The sequence below is a fragment of the Stegodyphus dumicola genome, chromosome 4, assembly GCF_044657685.1.
Source record: "Stegodyphus dumicola isolate Sdum_Otavi_A_Nest chromosome 4, ASM4465768v1".
In the NCBI taxonomy this organism is placed as follows: domain Eukaryota; kingdom Metazoa; phylum Arthropoda; class Arachnida; order Araneae; family Eresidae; genus Stegodyphus; species Stegodyphus dumicola.
In genome coordinates, this window is record NC_140771.1 from 41,821,139 (window position 1) to 41,847,342 (window position 26,204).

A 26,204-nucleotide genomic window follows, 5' to 3' on the forward strand; every position below is an offset into this window, starting at 1 on the left:
ATTGTCAGGCACTTTCTGTTTTCCTAATAAATGGGAGTAACAAAATTGGCTTTTACCTGCTTGCCTTGCAATTAAACTTAGTTTTGCTCTGAATTATTTTACTTGCTTTCATATTTTATGTGCGAACAACTTCTTTCCAAGCAATGTCTCATTCAGTTCATTCAATTTCTCAAATACATAACTGCAAACATCGTCTCCATTCCTTACTTCCTATTTTTGTAACAAAATCATGGGACATATCCTTCCTATATAATTAAAAAAACAAGAGGATTTCCTTCATTATAGCGCCGTTCACAAGAGCAGATTCGACCGGTAGCGAAAACCGGTTCTTGCAACGTGTCCCATTCACATGGGAACAAGCATTAGCTGCCTCGCCGATTTGAAGATAGAATTTGGTTGAATGTTCCTTACCTGTCGGGCGCAGGGCACATGGGGAGATTTCCTGTACTATACTGCGCGATTGCGCGGTTCACTTAATTTTAGTTACTGCTCGCTGGACTGTCAGCGAAACCAAGGCCAGCTTATACTCAAGGCCTGCCAGTGTGAAAATATTCTTTTGTGTTTTCGGTTGCCTACGTGATATTCCGCAAGATGGCGCTACGATTCTGCTACACTTTGCGATGTTTACAAAAATCGGAAAAGTATCAAAAATGAATTCTGTCTTGTTATATGCAAAGTTTAAAAACTAATAATGCATAGTAGTCATAAATTGTTGATTTCTTATTAGTAGAAATATTTTAATTAGAAGGAAAGCATGGAATTTTAAGCTATCTCACCTTTTTCTTTTTTTTTTTTTTTTTTTTTTTTTTTACACATAAACACCAGCTATTTGATCTCGATTATTTTAATTCCTGCTTTCATCTAGACATGCATTATTCTGAATTGTGCGCATTACAACTATTTATTCTAATTTAAAGGTAATTCAGAGTATACACCTTATTTTTTAATTATTTATATAGTAAGAAGCTAACAGATAGCTTCAGATCATGTACTATTTCAGTGAAAAATTTCCAAAATATTTCTATCGGCTGTACTGGGCCAAAAAAAAATTTAGTATCCCCTATCAAAGATGTAATTAACATATTAATACACCGTGATCTAAAATTAGTATATCTGTTTCCATGGCATTGGAGTAAAAATATTACTTAAAGAGATTAAGTAAAAATATTACTTAAAGAGATTAAATTTTACATACTGAAGAATTTTTTTTAATTATTAAATAACTGTTTTTAGGAAATCTTAAACAATAAAAGTTTAAATAATGCAGATTTTGATCTCTGTGCAGTATTTGCATTGCAGATATTCAAAGACATTCTAAAATTATTAGGCAAAAAAAAAAAAAAAAAGTCTTACTGTGGCATAGATTTTGAATGAAACTCAAACCCAAAGTTGCTTTTTTGATTAATTTTAATATTACACAGGTGTGTTTCTCTTCACTTTCATTTGTATTCTAAATTTCATTGATGTTAAAATTAAGAAACTAGCAATTGAATTAAGTGCATTGCAGCAATTTACATTTTCAGTTTTAGAGAAACTTCAATTTTTCAAATGAAAATAATGAAATTCTTGATAAAGCTATTGATCAAATCAATCTGTTTGTTCTAAATAAAAGAGACACAGACATCATAAAATATATTTTAACAGCACACAAAAAATAATAACTCTCGTAATCACAATATATACTTAAGAAAACGTTCAGTTCTGTATATCAAGGATAAAATTTGAAAACTTGCAATGGCTGAATATAAATAATATATCCATCACACATGCCCACAATGCTAAGTAGAATGAGGTATATGCACAATTTTAGATATATATGCATTTAAAGTTAGGCAAAAAAAAACAAGCTTATTAAATGCATCACTTAAATATACAGCAGGTAGACATTTTTACACACATACAACATTTATCAGAATGACATGTGTACAAACTTTTATGGCTGGCAGCGTGAGATACTGATATAGTTCATTATCAAGCATAATGTATACATGAAATTAAATTACTGAATTTCACAAAACAATATTATCACTATTAAGCACACATACACATGAGTGCCATCTTGATACATTACCTACATGACATAAATCCATGTGTAGCATTCCCATTCCAGATTAATCAGAAGAAAGTTCCACACAAAGTTTTGAAAGTAACAGCATTAGATGCACAAAGATTTCAGAATTAAATAAGCAGAATGAAGAATTTCAGAACTGAGTTCAATGAGGTATATACACAATTTTAAACCTATATGCATATAAAGTTAGGCAAAAAAACCAAGCTTTTTAAGTATAACCCTTAAATATATAGCAGCTAGACATAAAATACACTTTTTGTTAATAACGAGCTACGTTACAAATAGTGAGCGTATAGCAAAATTGTAGCAGAATGCGAGCGCCACCTAGTGATGAACTTCGCGAAAGCCACTGAAAACTGGCCAACTTATACAGTCAATTTTTGTCCATTGCGTGATGGCCAATATCAAAATTAGTTTTAAAATTCTCATTTGAATACGTGCAATTAATGCATCTCAACTCTTTACTCTTACAATCTTTACTTAAGTGTTCCCCAGTGCATCTTGAAAAACAAATCTCAACTTGACAATTCCTCTTAGAGTGGCTAAATAACACCTGGTACACTGTCTAGGTCTCAGAAAAAGTTTCAAATCATAATTTTTCCAACCACGACTAATACAATTTGACTCTAAGTATTCTCTCTGACATAATCCACTTACAATAAAAACTCTGTGCGAAATACTTGATTTTTCGATGGTAAATTAAATACGGGTTTAACACAATTCCCTGAACATGAGCAGTTTTTCTTTAAAAGAGTCTCCAATTCTGCATTCAAAGTATTGCCATCAACATTATAATTAATCACTCGAGGTCTGATAAAAAGTTTTAGTACAGTGACCAGGTTTCTCTGTATACTCTCATCGCCAGTGATTTCATCCTCGAACTTCTTCACCTCTTCTCTATCACCTAATTTTAACCTTAGTTTTCCCCGTTCTCCAAGTGAGGATTTCTTGATGCTAATACCAAACTCTTCTGGCTTTAATTTTTCACAAATCTCATCATATGCATTTACATCAGGAACAACAGGCTTAATCATAATTTCGTCAAATCCCCTGGCTGCAACTTTAGCATAAGTGGGAGGGCCGTCGCCGCGCAATTTCTGTAATTTAAGAGTCAAATCACTTCTCATCCGTGTAATCTCTTCCTTAATAGCAGTTAACTCATTAGTATTTCCACAAGCACCAGAACAAACTGCTTGAGAACTCTTTTTATCATTAAAGCCACTAGCAAATGTCAAGATCTTATTCAAGCCATACGTTAGTTTATCAGTTAATGTGCAACCAATTTTACGTTGAGCTTTAATCTTGTCTGCAACTTTGTGTAAACTATTTACAATTAGTACTTTATCACTTTTTTCCTCCTCAGGAGTATTTATTTCATCCTCCACTCTTTCTCCGGTATTAGGCATTTTACTTTTAAATAAACACTAAGTGGCCGGGTTCCAAGATTGAAAGTTTAAAACAGCATAAAAACAATAAAATACCAGAATAATATTCAAATTCACCAGTTAAAATAGAAGAATCTGCCTACTCTAAAATTAGTATAAACGAACACAATTATTTACCACAACAATTTACATAAAATACATCCAAAATTCCTCTCACTTATTTTACAAAATTCCAGGAGCACTGATGGAATCCTAATTTAAACCAAAATTCTCTCTGATTTCATAAAAATGAACAAACAATTAAATTTCTCAAACACAGTATTATTTAACAAAATTCCTCTCGAATACAATAAACAAGACAACGCTATTTAAAATCAGTTAACAATAATCTCTAAAATCAATGTATTCTCAAACCTATAAGTACTTATAAGAAAACGTTTAAGTTTCTAAATATGCCCCAAAATACATAAATCCTTTATAAAATCCATATAAAAATCAAAATATGTAAAAAAACACATAATTACTCTTCAAAAATTCACAAATCAATAAATCGGTCAACGGGCATAAAACACACAAAATCGGTGCACCAATTCATCGGGCAGTCATTTCAAGCGAGAGGTACAAAAATATCAAATAATAATAATTTTCAATCGACTGAAAGTTGTAATGTCCTTGGTGCAAAACAGAAAGTCTTCACTTGTAAACAAACGGCACTCCACGCACTGAAGCTGGAAAATTAATTAATCATGTACGCCACATTACTGATATTAGAGTAAAAGTGGTTTTGTACAAAAGCAGGCCCGGACCGACGCAGTGTTTCAACTGCCAACGGTACGGGCATACTCAAGGTGCATGTAAAAATATGCCCCGGTGTCTCAGATGCGCCGAGAATCACAAATCCTTCCAGTGCCCTCAAAAAGGTAAAGAATTTCCTGCGAAATGTGTCCTCTGTGGAGGAGGACATGCATCCTGTAGTAAGGAATGCCCCAAAAGACCAGGAAATACAGCTATTGAAAAAATTAATGAAGAAGAAATACAAAAAAGTTCCCAAAATAAGCAAGATCAAGAGACTCCGGCTACTCTCAGCCAATCACGTAATTTGGGCACTGCTCTGTACAACCAATCATATGCGGCAATTACCAAGAGCAACCCGAAGACGGTTAACGACAGGAAATCCTTCAAGAATAATAAGAAATCTGTAAATAACGATAAAGAAGATCAATCCTCCAAAAATAAACGAAACTCAGTAAACACAGACACAGAAGAACAATCCTTTGAAGAATTCACCGGGTTCATTACTGAAATTTACCAAATTTACCAGCAATACAAGCAGGCTTCTAATCCCGACTCCAGGCTCAAGACTGCAATGACAACACTAAAGATATTCATCCAGAACGAGCATGAATAATTACGCCCATACGGCTAATCCAAATACCATGCAACATATTAATTATGCCAAATTTATGTTTTATAATAGTAATGGTATTAAAAATCAAAAAATTGAAATTCAAAACTACATCAACCAGCACAGTCTGGATGTAATTTTATTAAGTGAAACCCACCTCAAACCGAATGATAAATTTAAAATTCCCAACTACAACATCTATAGATCTGACCGTCTTCATAACCGTGGTGGTGGTACAGCTATTCTCATGAAAAAATGCCTAAACAGTACCATCTTTCCTCTTCCCCTTATGAGCTCTGAAGCAAGTGCATGTATTTTGAACAGTGACTGTAAAGAATATCTCATCATTGCTGTTTATAAGCCACCCAACAATAGCCTCAACACTCAAGATCTTGACTATATTCTCAACTTAGGTTATCCAACTATTGTTGCTGGGAACCTAAATTGTAAACACGCTAACTGGAATTCCAGGCGAAATAATCCAGACGGAATTATTCTTAATAATTACATCATCAACAACCCTGATATCAACATTTATGGTCCAGATGAACCTACGCATCTTCATCAAATCTCAAATACTTCTGATGTATTAGACACCTTAATTACCTTCAATGTTCCTCAAATCCCTTTTCTCCAAGTGGATAATGAACTTTCTTCAGATCACCTACCAGTACGCTTCACTTTATATGGCTTAAAGCATGGTCTTCCGCCTATAAAGTGTCGCATTAATTGGGAAAACTATGCTTATCACCTTGAAGAAAACATATCTGCTACCACTAAAATGACTAATAACAGCGAAATTCCTGATGCCACAGTCTATCTTAGCAGTAAAATCAACGAAGCCATCAACCACGCCAAATTTATTCCAAAACAGGCTAATTATACGCTCCCACACAATATTAGACAGAAAATTACAGAGAAAAATAGACTAAGAAAAATTTATCAACGTTCCCACTCCACCCAAGACAAAAGAAGATTTAATGCTGCCAATCGAAACCTCAGAAAACTTATCCAAGAGTACAGAAACAATTGCTGGGATAACTTCATTGAAAGTCTTTCGCACACTGACCACTCTGTGTGGAAAGTTGCTAAAGCTATCCGAAGCACTCCCTCCAATATTGGACCCATTCTAGATGATAATAATACCAAAATTTACGATCATAAGAAAATTGTCAACCTCTTCGCTGATAACTATGAACAACAGTTTAATATAAATAATTTCTCACACCCGAATGATATCAATATTATCAATCACGTGACCGATTTCCTCTGCAAAGATCCTGAAAATCAAAACAACCCGACTTCTCCCAAAGAAATACAGAAAATTATAAAGAAACTTAATCCAAAGAAAGCATCTGGATATGACAATATCACTAATAAGGCCCTGCAATACCTCCCAAGGAAAGGCATCGTTCTTATTACAAATATTTTTAACGCATGTTTAAGACTTAATACATTCCCAAAAAATTGGAAACACGCCATTCTAACTGTCATTAAAAACCCTGGCAAAGCTGGAAATCTCACAAGTAACTTTAGACCGATCAGTCTTCTGCCTGCGATTGCCAAACTTTTCGAAAGGCTTATCGAGTCTCGACTCACCACTTTTATTAATGAAAATAACATCATCAAAGACCATCAATTCGGATTTCGCCAGGGATTCTCAACGACTCAGCAGATCGCCCGAATCGTAGAATTCATAGGTGAAAATTTTAATAAAAAGGAAGTAGTTGCTGCTATTTTTATGGATGTAGAGAAAGCCTTCGATAAAGTTTGGCATCACGGTCTTATCATCAAGCTGATGAACTATAATTTCCCACCTGCCATCATCCATCTAATTGCTGATTTTTTAAAGAACAGAACTTTTCAAGTTATTCAAGATAATTATTCTACCACAAGAAAAATTCACGCGAGTTTACCACAGGGGTCGGTAATTTCCCCGCTTCTCTATAATTTATATATTAATGATCTTCCTAATATTGAAAATATTCTCACTGCATGCTATGCCGATGACACGGCACTTATATGTCACTCACTTAATCCATATCATGCAAGAAATAAACTACAGAATGGCATTAATTACATTTCACCCTGGTTTAAAGGATGGAAAATTAAAATTAACCCTAAAAAATCAAAAGTGATTTACTTTAAAAAAGGAAATATCCCTCAAGACTTAGAAGAAATTACAATGGACGGACAAATCGTGTCACGTGACCACCAAGTAAAATATCTAGGTGTTTATCTCGACCAGAAGTTAACTTTCAAATTTCATGTTAATTATATCAGAGACAAAGCACAACGTGCCTTAATGAGCATATACCCTCTGATGTGCAAATATTCGAAGTTAAATATCAACGCTAAAAGAACACTCTATCTACAGGCAATCCGACCCATAATTCTATATGCCGCTCCGGCGTGGGCAGTTACTGCACGTTCAAACCGAGCAAGGCTTCAAAGTTTTCAGAGTAAAACTCTCAGATTCCTCTCGAACTCTCCGTAGTTCGTTAGGAAGACTGTCATCCATAATTCTTTAAAGATTTTACCATTAGATGCTGAATTACTAAAGATTACATTCAAATTCTACGAAAAATGTGATTCCTCCACTCACGAAGTTATTAAAAACATAGGGAAGTACGACTATCTAATCTAACAGCCGCATAAACGGCCAAGAAGTATAATGTTAGATGGTAGTTCTTGTATATATTTTATTATTTTCAACTATTTAATCTAGATTTTGTTTCATATTTATCATCCTTTCCATCTTACTATCGTACGATACTGTGTCAAATATACGATAATGTGTAAAAGATATGCCAAAATTTAGTTGTTGTAGCTTATCCAACGAAGACTTCATCTGTGGCCGATATAAGTCGCCACCCCTGATCAACTTCTTCACTACTGAAGACTTTGCACTTTTATTACAAGTGCACAGGAGTTTTCCAGTTTATGGAATTTAACGAACTTTTACAGGTCCTTAGGGAAATGATAAACATGCAGTGGTAAAAGCCCTTCGGGTCGAACACCACTTAACGAATGATGATCTCCGATCTCCGAAACAAACGGCGGCCACACTAGGCCTAACAGCCTATTCGAAAAGTAAAATGCGTTTAATCCTAGTATCCGGTGCACACGGGATTTGGCTACTTTTGGCGACTTCCATGATGAGCAGTAAAAACGGGACATATACGATGAGTAGTAAACGGGTCATTCAAAGAATATATATACATAGTACTATACACTATATACTATCACTATATACATAGTGTATACATATAGACGTTCTTTGGGTCATTTTTGGTGTTGGCGATAATTTTCAAAATTGCGTCAAGGCTGCATCGTATACGAGCGTAAAATGCTCATAAAGTGAAAAATACGCCATGCATTTCAATAAAATTCAGTATTCCAATAGATAAAGGTGTAGTGAATCCAAATATATCGACAAAAGTACTTTGCACAGTCTATTTAAGTAGAAAAAGCATAACCTTAACATAACCTAATGACCTCCGGATAAGACTTATAACTTTTATATGCTTATATCTTATATCTTCGTTATATGCTTATATCTTCGTCAATATGCGCCTGAATCCAATAAAAAGCACCACTACGGAAACCGGAACATCTAAAGGAATCATAACTACCACATTCACAAAATCAAAATACACCATATATAGACGATTTTTCCGAAAGCTCACACAAACACATCCAACATGTCTGCCCAGCAGTGTATTTACAAACGTCCATGCCTTGTCCGGTATTCAAACCCGGGCCTTCGGTATCGAAGTAGGCTTTCCTAACCACTATACCGTCTGGGCGGCTCGTAATTTGTAAATACCTATGGGGTCTAGTCTGGACACCGGTCGAGATCGATATCGGAAAACCAATCGGGATTCTCTTTCCACTCGACAGCAGAAGGAAGAGCGAGTCTGGCTAAGGCTCCTATATACCAGGCTGAATCATCAGGCATTCGCTATCCCAAGTGGGAGATTAAATGGCGGCTGTGTAGTTACGGTGCAACAATTTTTTGTGTTTTTTTTTGTGTAAAATGGGCGGATGTGCAGCTATTAATTGTTCAAATCATTCACGGAAAGGTCATACATTGGTAAAATTTCCTAAAAATGAAGAAAGAAGAAAAATATGGGTAAATAATTGCCGAAGAGACAATTGGAAACCTGGTCCAAGCGCTGAAATTTGCTTAGTAAGTATAATGTTAATTACGCCTTGATTTAGAGTTTATATCTTCTCTGATGTTTATAATGTGTAAGTAAAGTGAAATTCTTGTGTACAATAACCTAAGTATCTGCTAATTTCTGTAATAATAGCTATAATTAAATTAGTCTAGGGTTAATGTACCCGTCGCCAAACATCGCCAATGTGGATGTTTTGAATGTGGAAAAGAAATTTCTCTTCTAATATAAAGCGCAAATTTTGTTTTCCTGTGCTAATTGTGGAAATTATACTAATGTAACATGAAAATCATTAGCATATTGAAATTTATTAAAAAACAAATCATAATTTGGAAAGTCAAGATAAAATCTGAATGTTTGCTAAAGATATATGTAACATTATACTATAGTTGCAATATCGTTGGAATGATATATAATTTTTTTCTTTATTTTATAATCACTTTTGTTAAAAAGTTAGATCAGTTTTTTATGCACGGTGCCCACTAATGTTTCTTGGTTAAAATAACTTCCAGAATTTTGACATTGACATCTGAAGTCAATAGAATAAATTGAATAGTATGAGACAAAATATATATAATCTGACTTCAATAATTGCAAGTACCATATATTTATAATCACAGTATTATACAATTTGGCAATGGAGTAAAGATTTAGAAATGAATGCAGAACATTCAAATAAGCACAGAAAACTTGTGAAACTGCATGTGTATTTTTCAAAAATAATTGTAGTGTTTTTAATGCATGTGTAATGTTTAATGCATGCATAACAATCAAATAAATCTGCCTATAATGATGAATTTCAAAGGCCAAGCCAAAATCCTTTCATGAATTTGATACTTCTAAAGAATGTGATCTCGTCAAATTAAATCCTCATGACATTGATAAACAGTTACTACTGATATGTGTTACAAAGCAGATTTTTATACATGATAAATAATATTTTCTGAAGCGTTATTTTGTGTTGTCATCTCTAAATAAGAAATTGCCTACAAATTCAGAAAGCTACTGAACTACGTTCTAGAGTTTTTAATAACTTTAATTGGATATGTCTGTGGGGATGTAATTTAAAAAATTGTCGTTTAAACTGGCCTTGATGCTTTTTAAAATGCATGTTGGCACTGTGCTTCGAAATTAGGCCTATGTTTTGAATGATTAGATAATTAAAAATTAAATATTTCAATTAAAGCAATAAACATTACTACAATTATAACAAGAATCATAGTCTGCTCTAATTATAAATGTATTTATCGGCCTAGTATCTTAAAAGTTGGGTGAAGTGAACTCATATTTTCTTATCTATTGTAAGAGCACTATAGCAAGAAATATAAAGTTTTATTTTAGTTGTTTTTAATTTTATAGCAAAACACTACTTCATTTAATTTTTGGATAATGTTCTAAAGAACACTTTAAATTATAGGCAAAAAATAAATATTGGATAATTAAATTCTGCCCAAGCTTACAAGATGCTGCTGCTGATATGTTAGACATGGTTTGTTTATTGTTTCAGTTTTTTATAATACTGGGCCTAATTTAATTACCTGCATATTTATTTATTGCCTATACTTACTTACAGTTCATGCTTGCTGCCTTTGGCACAACCTCACTGTGTGAAACACTTTTCTCACATTTCTTTCGTGTGGTTTGTTTTTTGTACTTTTATTTATTTTGTATACTTTTTTTATTACTTTATGTATTTACAGGATCATTTTGAGGAATCTCAATTTGAGTCACTATGCAAAGATAGTTAAAAACTAAGAAAAACTGCAGTACCAACACTCTTTAGCATTCCAAATCCACCACCATCTGTAACTGACAAGAGGATAAGAGAAGTAAGATGTCCTAAGCCAAATACTGAAGTGGTAAATTATTTAATATTCTCCAAAAAAATTGTTGAAAAAATCATTGTTATTACAAATATATTAATTCAGTCAACCATTGTTTAAAAAAATAATCACAGCATAACATGTTTACTATTTCTTTTTGAATTTAGGAAACTCTACCTGCTTCAAATGAAGAGTTGTTAAAAAAATAGAATTCCTTGAGCAACAGCTTCAAGAAAAAGGTGCAAAATTGACATCATTTTTGTCCGATGAGCAAGTAGGAAGTTACCTTGCTGTGCAGTCAAAAAGGAACTGGTCAGAAAAGTCCATTATAAAAGGACTGAAGATGCGATTTGCTTTGAGCAAACATGGATATAATTACCTCAGAAGTACTGGATATCCAGCACCATCGTACAGTACCTTGAACAGGAGGATTAGGGACATAAAAATTAATTTCGGCATTTTAGAAAATTTGTTTTTTTTCCTCAAGACAAAAGTTCATTCATTGGATGCTCTTGATAGGAACTGCTGCCTTTTAGTTGACGAAATGGAAATAGCTTCATATCAAGATTTTGATACATCGTCTAAGTCATTCATTGGAAATGTTACGTTAGGAAGCTAAGCATTACACTATTGTAATGCTTAGAGGCCTTAAAACATCATGGAAACAGATTGTTGCCAATGAATTAACAGGGCCTTCAACATCAGGTTCTGACATGAAAGATCTAATTCATAGAACTGTAGTAGCAGCTACAGAAATAGGTTTAACTGTAAGAGCCTCTGTTTCAGATATGGGAAGCAATAACAGAGCAATGTGGTCGTCATTGGATGTGTCTGTCTCTAGGAGAGATAGGAAGACAAATTACAACATTGGAGGACCTGATGTTTTCATTCACAGTATTGCAGATGTACCACATCTCATTAAAAATATGAGAAATACATTTCTTTCAAGTATTATAATATTACCAGAGGAATTTCGCCACCAGCATGCCTTGCCATCGAGGATAGTATCTTCAGTGTATGTGAAACGACTCTGGTCAAGTGAGATAGAAGCAGATGCTGCCCTGAGATCTCTACATCACTTGAACAGAGTTCATCTCTTCCCAACACACTTTTCCTCGATGAATGGGGCATCTGCTGTGCAATTGTTTTCTGTAAAAACAGCTGCTGCTATTGAAAAAGCAGGTATTTTACACCAAGTTGCAAAAGAAGCATTAACTTCTGCATGGTGGCTGAGACTTGTAGCAGAATGGTTTACAATTATGACTACAAGGCATCCAAAAAAAGGCATCACTATCAAAAATCAAGATGAGAAATTTAATATTTTATTGAAATTCATTCATGTGACTGAAACTGTTCAGTTTGGGAAAGCATGGAAGCCATTTCAAACTGGCATTATTATGAGCACATTGAGTGTTGTGAAACTCTCAAAAGAATTATTTTCCGAGGGGTTTACATTTTTCTTACCAGGCAGGTTGACACAAGATGCGCTGGAAAATGCCTTTTCACAGATTAGACGAAAGTTGGGTGCAAAGCCTACTGCTTTGCAAGCCAAGAGAGCACTGAAATTAGTGTGCCTATCACAGTTCATTTCAGATATCAATAATCCAAATTATTGTTCTGAAAGTGACCACAGCCTCTTTGATGCTTCTGAATTAGAGGTTGCTATCAGAAAGGAGGTCTTGCATCCTATCTCCAATTCTGTAGTGCCATCTACCTCTTCTGCAGTGGCAGTGAAACGTCGCTTGCCCCCAGCTGCGGAAGAAAATGATATACATTACATCGCAGGAGCCATATATAATAAGTTGTTGAAAAAAAAAGCATATGTGAAAATTGTAAAACAGCTATGACCATTTCAGAGGACATGCTGGAACCTGACATACCCGAGCATTGCACAATTCTTACAAAACATAGCAATAAAGGTGGACTGAAGGTCATCTCTTCAGGAATGTATCAAATATGTAGGGAAGCTGAACGAGAATTTCAAAAATGTAAAGATGTACTCCTTCGTTTACAATCAGCCATCACAAAAGAATTAGTTGAAAGAATAATTGATAAATGTACGCATGTGGCCATGCCAGAATGCTGTAATCTTAAGAAAGTAATTATTGATAATTTTTTTATTACTAGATGCAAAGGCCTTACACAGCATCTTATCAACAAAAGAGCCCATAACGTTTCATATTCATCAGCATCGGCCAATAAGAAACAAAAAGTAAAATAATTTTAGAAGGTATGTATGTTTGATATTAAATAATTTATGTGTTTTATGTAATATGTATTACTTTTTCTTAGGCTACGAGTATATAAATTTCTGTGTTTGATGTTATATATGTTACTTTCTGCTAGGCTATGAGTATATTATTATGGTATTATTTTCTTGTTTCTAATATATAGAAATATAGCATATTTTCCAGTATAAAATTTCAGTTCAGTTTTATTTAAAAGTATGGGAAAGCAGATTTGTTTCATGCATGATCTTTATAATACTGGTATGAAATGAATGAATTTTAATCTGTAAACAATTTTTTGTTAATATTGAAATGTGTTTCCTTGGGTACATTTTTAGGCACTTGTGGATCATGTCAGACAACATGCAATAGAAAAAAAATGTCCGTGTGCATAAATTTTTCATAGTGTTACTTCATTTTATCTAAATTTCAAGGATAATTCTTTTCATTTTTATATGGCATGTTATTAGTATAAAGGCTAGTGAAAATAAATTGGTATGTGTATCTGTTTTTGAAGTGTAATGCTTAAATAAAAAGATGGTGTGTGTTTCTTCATTTAAATAAAATTTCAAAGATAGTATTTTTCAGCGTTGTACTGTTTGTTATTTCTCAAAGTAAAGGGTAACAAGGGGAAAAAAACTGGTATGGTACATCTGTTTTTTAAGCATGATAATTTTATTTATTTCTTTAGTGATGCATATATATATAGAGAGAGAAGGTATTTGGTCCAACTGAAGTTATAATAAATCTAATTTTACTAGATCTCTCCCTCCCCTCAGGTGTAGAAAATTTTCAAATGCAGAAAGTTTATTTGCAGAATTAATTCATTTCTGATAAACTTATTATCATTAATTTTTTATATACCATGTTATTAAGTTACACGTATGACTACTGTGTAATAAACTTGTATTTAGGGCAAAAAATTAACTGTTTTGCAGCTGGTGACTAATATCATATGCTTCTAAGAATATTACTTTAACTTTTTTCATAACTTTTGTATTTCAGGAACATGAAACTGTTATTTTGATATACTTAAATAATAAAAGTGTGTATCTGAATCAATTAATGGATACAAATATTTTACAGTTATTTTTAGAAGATATTTGCCATATCGCTTCTAATAATTCATAAAGTATATTAAAATATAGGTAAATAATTTGGTGCAGAATTCAAATTCAGGGTTTGAAATATAGTGAATCATGAGACTAAATGATTTTTATTGTCATGATTTGCCTGGGCTTAAGAATGTACTTTTCACCCGGTGGAAATTGTCATCAAACTGTCCTGAACAGGCTTTTCGTTGATAATAACTTCCAGGCTTATCAGTACCTCCTTTTGAGTGGAGGGTATACAAATATAGTACCCAATTTAAATTACATTGTGATTGTAATAATATTGTGGTATTAAATAAGTGATTATAATTACAATTTAGATAATTGCTTTGTAATTATATTGCATTGTATCTGTGAACTCTTAATTTCATTACTTTATGCAATTATGTTGTAAGTGCATAATCTAATTGCAATAATATAATCTATTCACAATTACAAAATAATTATAAATGCAGTTACATCTTAAATAGAGGCCATTTTAATACTTTTAAATTTTTGCAAGATAACTTCCCATTAAGGTTCATTTGGAGGAAACTATGCAAATACTAAAAAAGAAGTTATGTTAAATTTACATATTTTGTACAGTAGTTTCTTGTTATAATGCTGTTCAATATATCTTCAATACTTTTGTAAATTTAACGACATTCTTTGCAATTACTGTGGGGCTTTAAAAAGAAGTTTCTTAGTTATGCTTTCTAATAAGAATGTGTTAAAAATTAAGTATTATGTATAATAACTAACAATTAAAAAAACTTGACTGCATGAAAATGCTGTTGCTGTGTAAAATAAAAAATAAGTTTTCTTTTATGCTTTGAAATGAATTACATGTGGTTAAGTCGTCCTTTTACAATTTAAGAATGTGGTTAACACACATTCTTAAATTGGACAGGTTTTATCTAAATTATTAGTATAAAATATATAAACTATGAATTATTTTGTAACATAACTCAAATTACAAAATTCATTCTATATACGTTCAAATTTATTATCTTTTATGGAATAACTGTTTTTTAATTTAGGTAAAAATTGGATTTTTAGAAGTATTACAAATACAATGCAACACAAAGGTGATCTGATTGGAGAGGAAGGACTTTTTATTACGGTTTCTAGTTCGTATTTATATTACATTTGGTGAAAGTCATCCAAAACACAGAATGCTGTACTTTCTTCTTCCATATATGTTATGAAATATTTCACACATTTAAAAGAAAGTGTTTCTTCAGAGTCTTGCACAATTATTTCCATATACCTCAGACTAAAATGACAACATATTCTTAAGTTATTTTTTTAGTATGAATTTACAGTGTTTTTATGGAAATTTTTGTTAAAATGTCATTAAGATAAATTTATTTGCACACTCTACGCTTTAACTATTTCCCCATTTGACACTATTGAAAGTTTTTATTCATATCTTATTTATTTTAGTCTGCTAACGAAACTGAAACATCTAAAGAATAAGTTATTTTGAATATGTTTACAAAATATACGCGAAATTTTTACTTAAGTGAAAACGTCTATATACTATTCGAGAATTAATTAATTATCCGAAAAGTTTATGTGCGCTGAATGCCGCGCGTCTATAAAATAAATCTTTAAAAAAAAAAACAGCAGACATTCAGCCAGCGTGTGCGATAAACGCGCCAAAATTGGTAGCGCGTTCCCTCCCTCGCCAAGAGAGAAAAGTTGGTGATTCAGCCTGGTTTAGAGGAGCCTTACCTCAGTTTAGCTCTAAAACGACAGTCAGAAACTTAAACGGCAGCTGTCCAGCTGACGGAAAAATTTCTGACGCGTCGATCTCTGTAATGATCGAGACGATGACACCAGACTCGCTCTCTGTCGAGTAGATAGCAAAAAGCGACCCGTTCTTCTATCTCGACGGTGTCCAGACTAGGGCCCTATATGTATATTTTGCTTACAAATTAAAAGTCTCTCAAGTACTATATCCATATTTACTCAAGAAGTTACTTGAGAGTTTCCCTTAGCTATTCAATGCTCATTTTCATATTATGACTAGCACGGAGTAGTGCAATAGCTAGCTATATGAGCTAAATCTAAGCAATAACTTCCAAGGACAGAACTCTAGCTAACAGGCTGAGAACAAGCAACTTTGCGGCTGCTTATACATGATTTGGATTACCTGTAGCCAGTGATACCTTAAAAAAAATCTATGATACACGCTGTCCAAGTCTTGAAGACACCCGTACGGTTTTTGTCACGCTTGAACGGACCACGTATAAGCGATGATTCTATTTTCTGTGATGGCATATAACTTCCTCCGTGATCAATTACCCTTGAGACCAGTCATGGCAGGGTGTCGAGCCTGTTGGCCGCATAAGTAGGGAGTGCCTTATGCGCCGCGCCGAGGGAGGGCCTGTCATAGGGGACCTCCCCAAAAGGCATTAAGGAAGACAATCATGTCGTATGTTTCTCTGCTTTATCGGAGGTATCGAAACCGAACTTTGTGAATAATTATCTCTACTCTGTAGATTCACTACAACATTTAGGCATTTCACGTACGTAGAATCAAATTTCGATTGGGTTCAAATGATGGTCTGACAACTCAATGCGCATGCGTGGTTAATGTTGGTGCGAATAGCTTAAGCGAGTGCGATTAGCATCGGCATGGGGATGTCAAGATTTTGATCTATGCTTAGTGCATGGAATTTATTGCTGAGTTGTGTAGGGGGAAGGTTATCATCTGAGTCAGATAGCTTTCTCGCATTTTTATTTCAAGGTGCTGGAGTCACTTTTATCTTTTCCGCCGCTAAATAATGGTACATTTTTAGTAATAGCCTCCATTGTAGCTTGTTTATTTGCGAGAAGCATAAGAACTAAAGTTTCAGATGGAGTGAACTGGGATTCTAAACTTTTTTACATTTTAGTTTCCTCTTCCGAGGGTTTCTCACGGAGTTTAGATTTGAAAATTTCCATATCCTTTCTAAGTTTTTAAGAGTTTCCATTTCTTTAAAACAGTCCGTGTCTATAGCCATGTCGTAAATCGTCAGATAATCAATGAGGGAGTCAGTCATCGATGAGCAAAATTTGCCCTATTCAGCTAGAGTCAGTCGTAAAGATAACCAAGAGTCAGTCGATAGTAAATAACCTTTCAGCTAGCGAATAACAATAAGAAACAAAAGAACATACTCACTCAAAATTTAAGTAGAACAGCAAAACTTCAGGAGTGGAGGGGAAAAACGTCTTATCAGCTCAATGCCTTAAATTTTGCTGAAAATTGCACGGACTTTTATACGAAGATCAAAAAAGAAAAAGATGCCCTAAGCTTCATGCTTCAGAGAATAAAGCTACTTCATCAAAATAATTTAAAAGCGTTAAAAATTTAATATTTTTTTAAAAAAATAATGCTGCGTTTTGATTTAGTTTATATTTGTTAAAAAAATTACATACCCCGAATTTCCAACTTCGAAATCTGGTCACCATACATTAGCTGTTAATGTATAAAAAGTTACTAAGAATTTATATTAATAGTTACGGCATATTTTCCCACAAATCTCTTTTAAGTAACTACAATAATATGCCCTGACATCTCTCTGATGTGAGGTGCAAATGCATTCATCAGTAGGGAAATAAAATAATTTCATCTTTGTAAGTGGACGATTGAGTATTAGGAAGTGCAGAATTGGCAACAGATTGTCTGAGGTTGTTCCATTGCTGAAGTTTTTCATTCTGCTCACTTTGACATTGTAAACATATGCTGTGGGTACTCGCGGACAACTCGTGTGTCAATCGTTTACCCGCTTTTGTAGCGGGTTAGTTTAAGAACTTTGGAGTATTGTGCTTTTAAAATCAAATACGTATTTAAGTAAGTGTGTATCACTTTGTTTTTTGTAAGTATATAGCAGTAGATCGGTAATTTAACATTTAAATGTTGGAAAAATATTGTCAGCAAAGTGTAACTGAATTAGGCTCTTCATTATAGCCTATCATTCGATTCTTGAATTTAGAAAAGAAACTTTTCTAGTTTATTATAATTAGAAATGATGTTTACAATTAAGTTGCATATTTTTGCTATTGCACTAAATTTGCTTAAAATTTAAGATATCGTGAGCAGAAATATATGGTGATTAAATAAACCCAGGTCAGAAAATTTTATATTTTAAGTAGTGAACGATGAAGAAAGGTGATTTTATTTTCGGTAAAGTTTTCTTTTTTGCTAGACAATATTTTTTGTTGACCTTGCTAATCTGCTCCCTTTTTTTTTCTTGTAATATTCCTAGCAAAAGTTATCTCGTGGTTTGTGTTAAAAACTATGTATCGAATTTTTATTATTTTATATCTTTCATAATACATACCGTGCTGCTTTTATGCTAATAGATTTTCTTTGTATAAAAACTTTTAAATTCTTATGTAAAATCTGATTTTTGTGCAGATAAATTTAAATTTCTTTAGATAAAAATACATTTATAGAACTTACTTCGTTTTGTTCCAAAGAAATGTGTTTGTATAATAATTAGGAATAAAATAATAAATTCTAGCACTTAAACAGCTTATTGAAAAATTTGGTAATTTTACGAAAAAAAATTGTTAGGAAATGGAACTGTCCTGGAAGTACTTAAAAAAACTGTGGTAAAAGTTTTTTTTTTTTTTTTTTTTTTTTTTTGTAAATAAATTAAAAAGTTAGTCTGTCTTATTCTTAGAATAATCTTAAGAGTAAGCATTAAATTTTTAAAAAGTTTTTTTAATATGTAAAAGAATTTTTTTTAAAGGACAAAAGGTAAACTGTAAATTAATTATTCATATTTGATGTTCCAAACAGACTCATCATTTTTGACTGTTGGATTGAACAAATTCAAAATATTATAACTAATCACCCATGCTCAAATAATCAAAAATATAGCCCAACAAAATTCAGACTTGAAAGGAAACAAAAATTTAAAAAATACAAAAAGGAAAAACATTCTAATGAAATCTCTTGACTTAAATAATATCATATGTATGTCGGGTGAATCTGAAAAAGTGGACAAAACTTTATGGCTGGTAGAATATAGCTATTTGAGCAATATTCGTCATAGAGTATATGATTAAAACGCAAGTGGAGAGAAGTTAAAAAGTAGTTTTCCACTGTCAAATTTAAAGAATTAATGCAAGAAGGAAAGGCTCTTCAGAAAACATTTTATTAACTTGAATGTAATTGGTGTACATGCTCAAAGAAAATTCCCAAAAGCTCTTCTGCTGCCTGAAATGCAGGCTTCACACCTGCGGGATAGTATTCCTAGCAAAAGTTATATCGTGGGATAAAGACTGATGCATGTCTGTGAACACTAGGCATTTCCCGAGTATCGCTGGAAACAGCGGCAATCATGATAACTAGATCCATAATATAACTATATATATATATATTTATTTATAAACTGTATGGGGTGATAGAACACATCTATAAAAGCAATATTCATCATAGAAAGTTAGGGCGGAATACAAACGACAAGTCACAGTCACTAGGTGGCATTGTAAACAATATAAGAAGAGTCGATCTTCACACCCAACGAGATTTTCTACCATGGATTGCTGAGAGGATGGCTGCTTATATGAATCATGAAATTTCCAGGAAGATGAATTGGTCGAGGTGGCCCAATAGCTTGGCCACCAAGATTACCGCCTCTCTTGGACTTTTTCCTGTGACATCAAAAGGCTAATCTATGAGCCTTGTCGTTTGTATTCCACCCAAACTTTCTATGATGAATATTGCTTTTATAGATGTGTTCTATCACCCCATAAAGTTTATATATATATATTTAGTCTTGCTTGTTATTAGTAAAAAAATCCTTTTAATGTTTTAAAATAGCTATTTCATTCTTCAGATGTAGTATTTTAATGTTATTTGTGATAATATTTGTACATATATCTAATTTTAAGTAATTATGTCTCTCTTGTTCATGTTAATGATTTTATATATGTGCTTTGTACAAGTAGTTTTGTACTTGTATATGCAGAATAAATGCACCTTTTTTTACATTGTTAAGAATTGATTATTTTAGCAAACTAGGTATTTTCTTGTTAAAGTAGTTGCAAAAGCATTTGAAATGTTAGCATTACAAATTAGGCTATTAAATTTACCAATTCTGGCAACTACAGATAACATAAGTTCATGCACCATCTCTGTACTACAGATATTTTCTGGATATTTAGAAATTTAAGTATGGCTTAAATGTTTACTTTAATATTCTGAGTATATAGAAGTTCGAACTTTGTTATTTGTTTTATTTCTTAACTGTCTTTCATGATAAATTCAGTTCAGGGATGGGAAAGCTTTTTGCATTAGAAAGCTCCATTTAATTTAAACACTCATAAACATTTGCTGAAAATTAAATATTTAGAAAAAATTGGGGAGTCAACAGAAAATTTACTATGCAAGGAGTGTTATGGTAAAAATTAAAATAGATAATAAACAAATAAAATAAATAAATAAAACACATTTTGCATATTTAAAAGAAATGATGAATGATCACAAGTTTTCTTGCATTAGTTTAACTTAAAATCTTGAAATAAGTATTTTGCTCCAGTGTTAAACATAAGTTAAATACATAAATAGTAGATAGGTTTTATAATGGTTTAGCTTAAAATCTTGACATAAGTATTTTACTCCAGTGTTAAACATTAAGTTAAACACAGAAATAGCAGATATGTTTTATAATGATTTAATGGCAAATATCATTACTCAAGTTGATCAGAGGTTGAGTGGCCACAGCACTAAACATTGGTAGATTGCCCGTATTCAGGGCCTAATTTCTAAAATTAGAAGTGAGAAATTAGCACCTGAGTGCTACGAATAGCTATGAGAATTAAGCAAATGAAGTAAGTTAATATAGCAAAAAATAGTTCATAATTGAAATTTAAATGAAATGTCAAAATATAAGTAAGTTTAACTAATCGTAAATGGAGATATAGTAAATTAACATATAAAAAAATTGAATGAAAATATAAAATAAATGAAAAATAAATAAATAAAAAAATATCAGTGACTTCAATGATATTGATAATGATAATGATGATTCCTTGCTATTTTAAATAGCATTCTTCATGGCCGGATAATTTTTTTCCCATCAAAATGCAAACAGCATTCTTCATAGTCAGATATTCCCCCCCCCCAGAAATGCAAAATTTCTATGGACAGAAGCCCTCAGACAGAGATGAAAAGGAATTGGTAAAAGTATAGTTTAGGGTACCCCTTGGCGAAACTTGGCGGTACGCGGCACATGGATATCGATTTTGTGTAATTCTTTGACTCGTTATTTTGGCTTAAAAAGCCAAAATAACAAAATAAACAATTGCACAAACTCTGTATCCATGTACACATCGACTTATTTTCACTTAAAAAAAAATCCCCTAATTGCACAAAAATGGCATTGCGCACTCCTTTGACTTTATCCATGTACACATCAACCTATTTTCACTTAAAAAAAAATCCTCGAATTGCACAAAAATGGCATTGCGCACTCTTTTAACTTTATCCATGTACACGTCAACATATTTTCACTTAAAAAAAAATCTCAGAATTGCACAAACTTTCATTGCACACTCCCTTTACTTTGTCCATCTACACATCGATATATTTTCACTTAAAAAGTCAAAGGAGCACCAAATTCTACAATATAGGCACACAAAAAATACATAATCTCAATAAAATACATTTTAAACCGAACAATAAAATAACATAAAAAAGGAAAAACATGTTATACATTTAAGCACTACCAAAAGCAAATATTCACTTACCATGATTTTCGAGTTCGCTTCGTACACCCAGAGCTACGTAAAAATCAAAATATAAATCATACTCAAATGACTTTTTCAAACCAGGTACTCTTTCTGATCGAACGCTTCACATAGTGACCATCTGAACCTTTCTTCCTACAAACCCATTCAAATCCATCTGAACCTTTCTTCCTACAAACCCATTCAAATCCATCTAAACAGGTTTTACATTCAACTAGACGCATATTCTTCCTACATACAGGACACTTATAATGGCTACTATGTAAACCTTCATTTACACACCAGTCAATTAAAGCTTTCGCTCCAAATCGTACAGAAACTTCAAATTAATCTTACAACATTCGGCCATTCTACCGTCTAAAGAATCAAACCAACACACACCACAAAAACGCTTACAAAACATCCCATGATTAAAAAATTCCCAGAATCATGCACCGGATTACGTCACAATAGGGTTTCCATAACATTCAACTACTTGGGCTACCATAAATGAAACAACAACTTGACAATAAATCAAACAACTTTGCCATAATACAAGGGGTGCCTTAAAGTCTACTCTCTACCCAAGGAATTAATGAGATGCAGTACAAAATGCAAATATGAGATACCAAAAACAGAAACAAATACGAAAAATTCAAAAGTTGTCTTATGTCTCTCAGTGCTAGGAATAAAGAGGAATGCCAGACAAGGCATTGTGAGAAACAAGGGTGCATTTCCCTACAGAGAGGGTATGGCATTTTAAAGAAAGGGTTCTCAACCCTTTTTCCCCCATGCACCACTTTCACCACTGCTAGAATTTCATTCCTCCATCTTCTTTCCTGCTAGAACTTCATTCCCCTGTCTCCTTTCCTGAATTTGAAAAATACGTATATATTTATTTATATTAAAATTATTTTTCAGTGTGTTTTATTATTTGAACAACTAGTACAGAAAATGTTGATAAATGCTAAAACTTGAATGAAAGCAGTTTGTTTTATATTCATAAATTAAAACTAAATGCTGAACTGCTAAATAAAAAGTTAACCACATTTTGTTCCTGAAATGGTTCTCCCTGGTTGAGAATCCCTGGTTTAGAGGCAATTGCAGATCAAAAGAGATGGGCCCAAATGCAGTCATGCCCAGTATTCAAATGAAAGGTAACTGCTTTATCTTTGGAATGATTTATTAGGTTAATTAAGTACAGTAGCCTATTCCTTTCTCAAAATCTTCCCTTGTACAGATGTGTTATATTTATTTAGATGTTTAACATTTAGTAGTGGATATAAATTTGTAAATAACACTGGTAGTTTCATTTGTTAGGGGCATTTCTTTGCAAGATCATTCCCAGCCTGGCATTCAACTTTTTTATTTCTTTGAACTGGGTTCATATACTTTATTTTAAGAAAGAATAACAGAAAAATTATTTAAATGACTGATATAAATCAAATAATTCTCTACTAAGGTGTGTGCTGTTAAGAAGCATTTTTTATTAATTACAATAATCTTGCTATGTTCAAAAATTTATTAGTTGGATAAATAAATAGAATATATTTAAATGTTATCAGGTATATACATTATTAATTATTAAAAAATAAAGATTTAAATTATTAAGAAGTGTATTTATTGCTTTTAAATCATTCAACTTCTTATGCAGTTACAATTTGATTAAATCTGAAGATAAATTTAAGATCTTGTGCTTTGTCAAATGGCAGTACTCTCTGAATTTCTTATGAGCTGTGTAAAAGATTGTTTTGTGCAATGGAAACACTTACTAAATAGCATACATAATAAAAGAATGGTAATATAGCATACTATAATGACCCAAACATTTTAGATAGATTTTTTAAAGTTAGTGTGTTTTGCTGTAAATAAAAAATTCTTATCATTAATTTAAAATTAAGCAGAAAAGCTGCTTGAGTTTGGCGTAGATTTTGAATAAAATTTTATCAATGTCAAGAGCCTTCAGCTGTAAACTTTCTTCTTCAGGAGTAAAAGCTTTCTGCAGAATTACCATTTTATACAGAAAGCAGTGGGTATAGGAAGACAAAAGTGAACATAAAACCATCTGCAGTGAAGTGTGAAAAAGCTAAGATATTAAAATTTGAAAGCACTGGAAAGAACTGGATTTGAATTAATGTCATTAATTGATGAAGATAAATTTTTGTGAATGTAAAAGACTTCAAGGAAATCCAGCTCCCCAGCTGTAAAAGCTTTATGGATAATTTTTTTTATAGATCCAAAGCCAAAAGTGTGTTAATTGCCTAGCTATGAATAGCTATCGAGACTTTGTTAATTTTTCCTTTTCCAAATATAAAACTTGTATTCCTTAACATGAAATTCTAACAATCTTTTAGTTTCACTTATATGTTGAACCATAATGACTAAATGGTTAGAGATGCCATCTTTAACAGATCAAACAACAAACTTTATTGGTAAATGAGAAAATAATTTGACAGTTGAACTTGGGGAGATTTTAAGCAGCTTTGTGGTTGATCAAATGATGTCAAAATTTTGAAAATTATTTTTAATAACTGAATTCTATTTATGATGGCAGAAGGAAAAGGCTTTATGAAAAAGTCCTCTATTCTTCTATAAATCCTTCTTTAAATATATTTAACTTTCATATTCTAATTTAAATTTAGCTAGTCAATTTTGAAATATGATTAATCAACAAAAAGGATTTTTAAAGCAGGATTATGCATAATTTATGTACAATTACATATTTTTTATAACAGTAGTAATATATAAATGGATTAATAGTCTTTCATAATAATCTTTATTTTAATTCCAGTAAAAAGTTTTAAACAGTAATAAAATAATAAAAAATTTAAATAATACAGGCACCTAGAATTTAAGATAATAAAAATTATGTGGATAAATATATTTATGAAAGGCTGTCATATTTAAGCTGTATTTTTTAAAAATATTAATATATCAGCTAATTTTTTTATTATTCTAACTTCCAGTTTGAGGATAGAAATGTGTGTAAAGTAAGCATCTGAAGAGAATTTTGTATTAAACAAAGATTTGTAATATTTTCATTTTCTGAATTCATCATAAAAATCATTTTAATGAAAATGTAAGTTCTCTTATGTTATAGAATTAAAAAAAAAAAAAAAATTTTTTTGAACCTACAAAATGCAGTTTTATGAAAACCTTTATTTTAGATGTGTACAAAATTTAAAGAAATATTTTTCAATTCAAATATATACTACAATTTTTTTTGATAAAGTATAGATAATACTGGAGTAATAGAGAATATTTTAAAGGAATTATTAACTCTGAAGGATATGTTATTCACACAAATTAAAAAAATTCATGTGCTTAATTTCTTTTGCCATTATCAACTATGCCTTTTTAAGTACTTAAGCATATTATAAATACATTTTTACTCGTAATGCCTGTAATAATCTTGTCTTTTGAATTATCATCAAATTTTAAGTTTTCATCTAATGTATTAGGTATGGTGAAAAGGGTCAAAAGGGTGCATGAAACAAAGTAAGTTGAGAACCCTTTTAAGATAAGTTTTATTGTTTTAAAAGTCTTGATGTTTCACCCCTCTTTTAAGATATTAATCTTTTTGAAAAGTATTTTGAAATAGCACTGCTAAGAACTGGATATGATTAAATAAATTAAGTTAGCTTTCTAAAAAAATAATTTTTTCTGCGTTGCTTACTACTATACAGTCCTCTCCAAAAACTTAGAAACAGATAAGTAGAGAGAAGCAAAATTTAAATGTAAAGTTTATCATATACATACGTATATAGATAATATAATAATTTATTGGACGTAACTGTGCTTAGGCATGCCTGAAGAAGTAATAAAGTGTTTTTCAAAAACGACATGCATGACGAAAAAAACATAAAAAATTTTAAATGAATGATAAAAACTCTTTTATACAGAATTTATGCAACTATGGAGTAAATTAAAGCCGCTTTCCATGCTCTAAATCAAGATCATCAATACCAATGACGTGCCGTGTTTTTTTTTTCCGAAAGGGTTTGGTTTATTTAATTAATGGCAAAAGAGCTACCTGCCTAGGGCGAGGCATGCTTTTGGAGTATACACGTTACACATGGAGAAATTTCGAAAACGGCCATGCAGCCAACTTTTTCGCCAGGACTCCGAACCGAACTACAGTAGACTCCCGATTATCCGCGCCTGCCGTACAAAGTTTTTTTTTTTTTTTTTTTTTTAAACAAGCGTAAAGGAAAGAAAATAAAAATGTTCACAAAACTGAGAGAAACGTTAAATTTGCTAACATCGTGCTTATTTATAGCAAAAATATCCTA

General features: G+C 32.1%; 2 protein-coding genes across 3 annotated transcripts in view; both read left to right on the forward strand.

Moving 5' to 3' along the window:
* Window positions 1-8,797: 8,797 nt before the first annotated feature.
* On the forward strand, window positions 8,798-13,680 carry LOC118195193 (THAP domain-containing protein 10-like). 2 transcript variants are annotated; one of them, XM_085814767.1, is made up of 3 exons: window positions 8,798-9,053; window positions 10,743-10,901; window positions 11,033-11,103. In XM_085814767.1, exons 1-2 carry the CDS (start codon window positions 8,901-8,903, stop codon window positions 10,788-10,790), a joined length of 201 nt encoding a protein of 66 aa, XP_085670893.1. In that variant the 5' UTR covers window positions 8,798-8,900; the 3' UTR covers window positions 10,791-10,901; window positions 11,033-11,103. The 2 variants fall into 2 exon arrangements, with proteins under 2 accessions (XP_085670893.1, XP_085670894.1); XM_085814768.1 differs by lacking the exons at window positions 10,743-10,901; window positions 11,033-11,103 and adding an exon at window positions 12,993-13,680.
* A 4,187-nt stretch (window positions 13,681-17,867) lies between these two features.
* Ctr1A (Copper transporter 1A) overlaps window positions 17,868-26,204 on the forward strand; it is a 79,702-nt gene continuing 71,365 nt past the window's right edge. The window contains exon 1 of the mRNA XM_035360252.2: window positions 17,868-18,025. The gene's annotated coding sequence lies outside the window, so the exon portion shown is untranslated. The remainder of the gene's footprint in view (window positions 18,026-26,204) is intronic.

Bases quoted from the DNA above. Each gene is read 5' to 3' on its own strand.
- LOC118195193 (XM_085814767.1), top strand. From the start codon at position 8,901: ATGGGCGGATGTGCAGCTATTAATTGTTCAAATCATTCACGGAAAGGT. The intron at 9,054-10,742 runs GTAAGTATAATG...ATGTATTTACAG, and splicing joins CAAGCGCTGAAATTTGCTTA to GATCATTTTGAGGAATCTCA.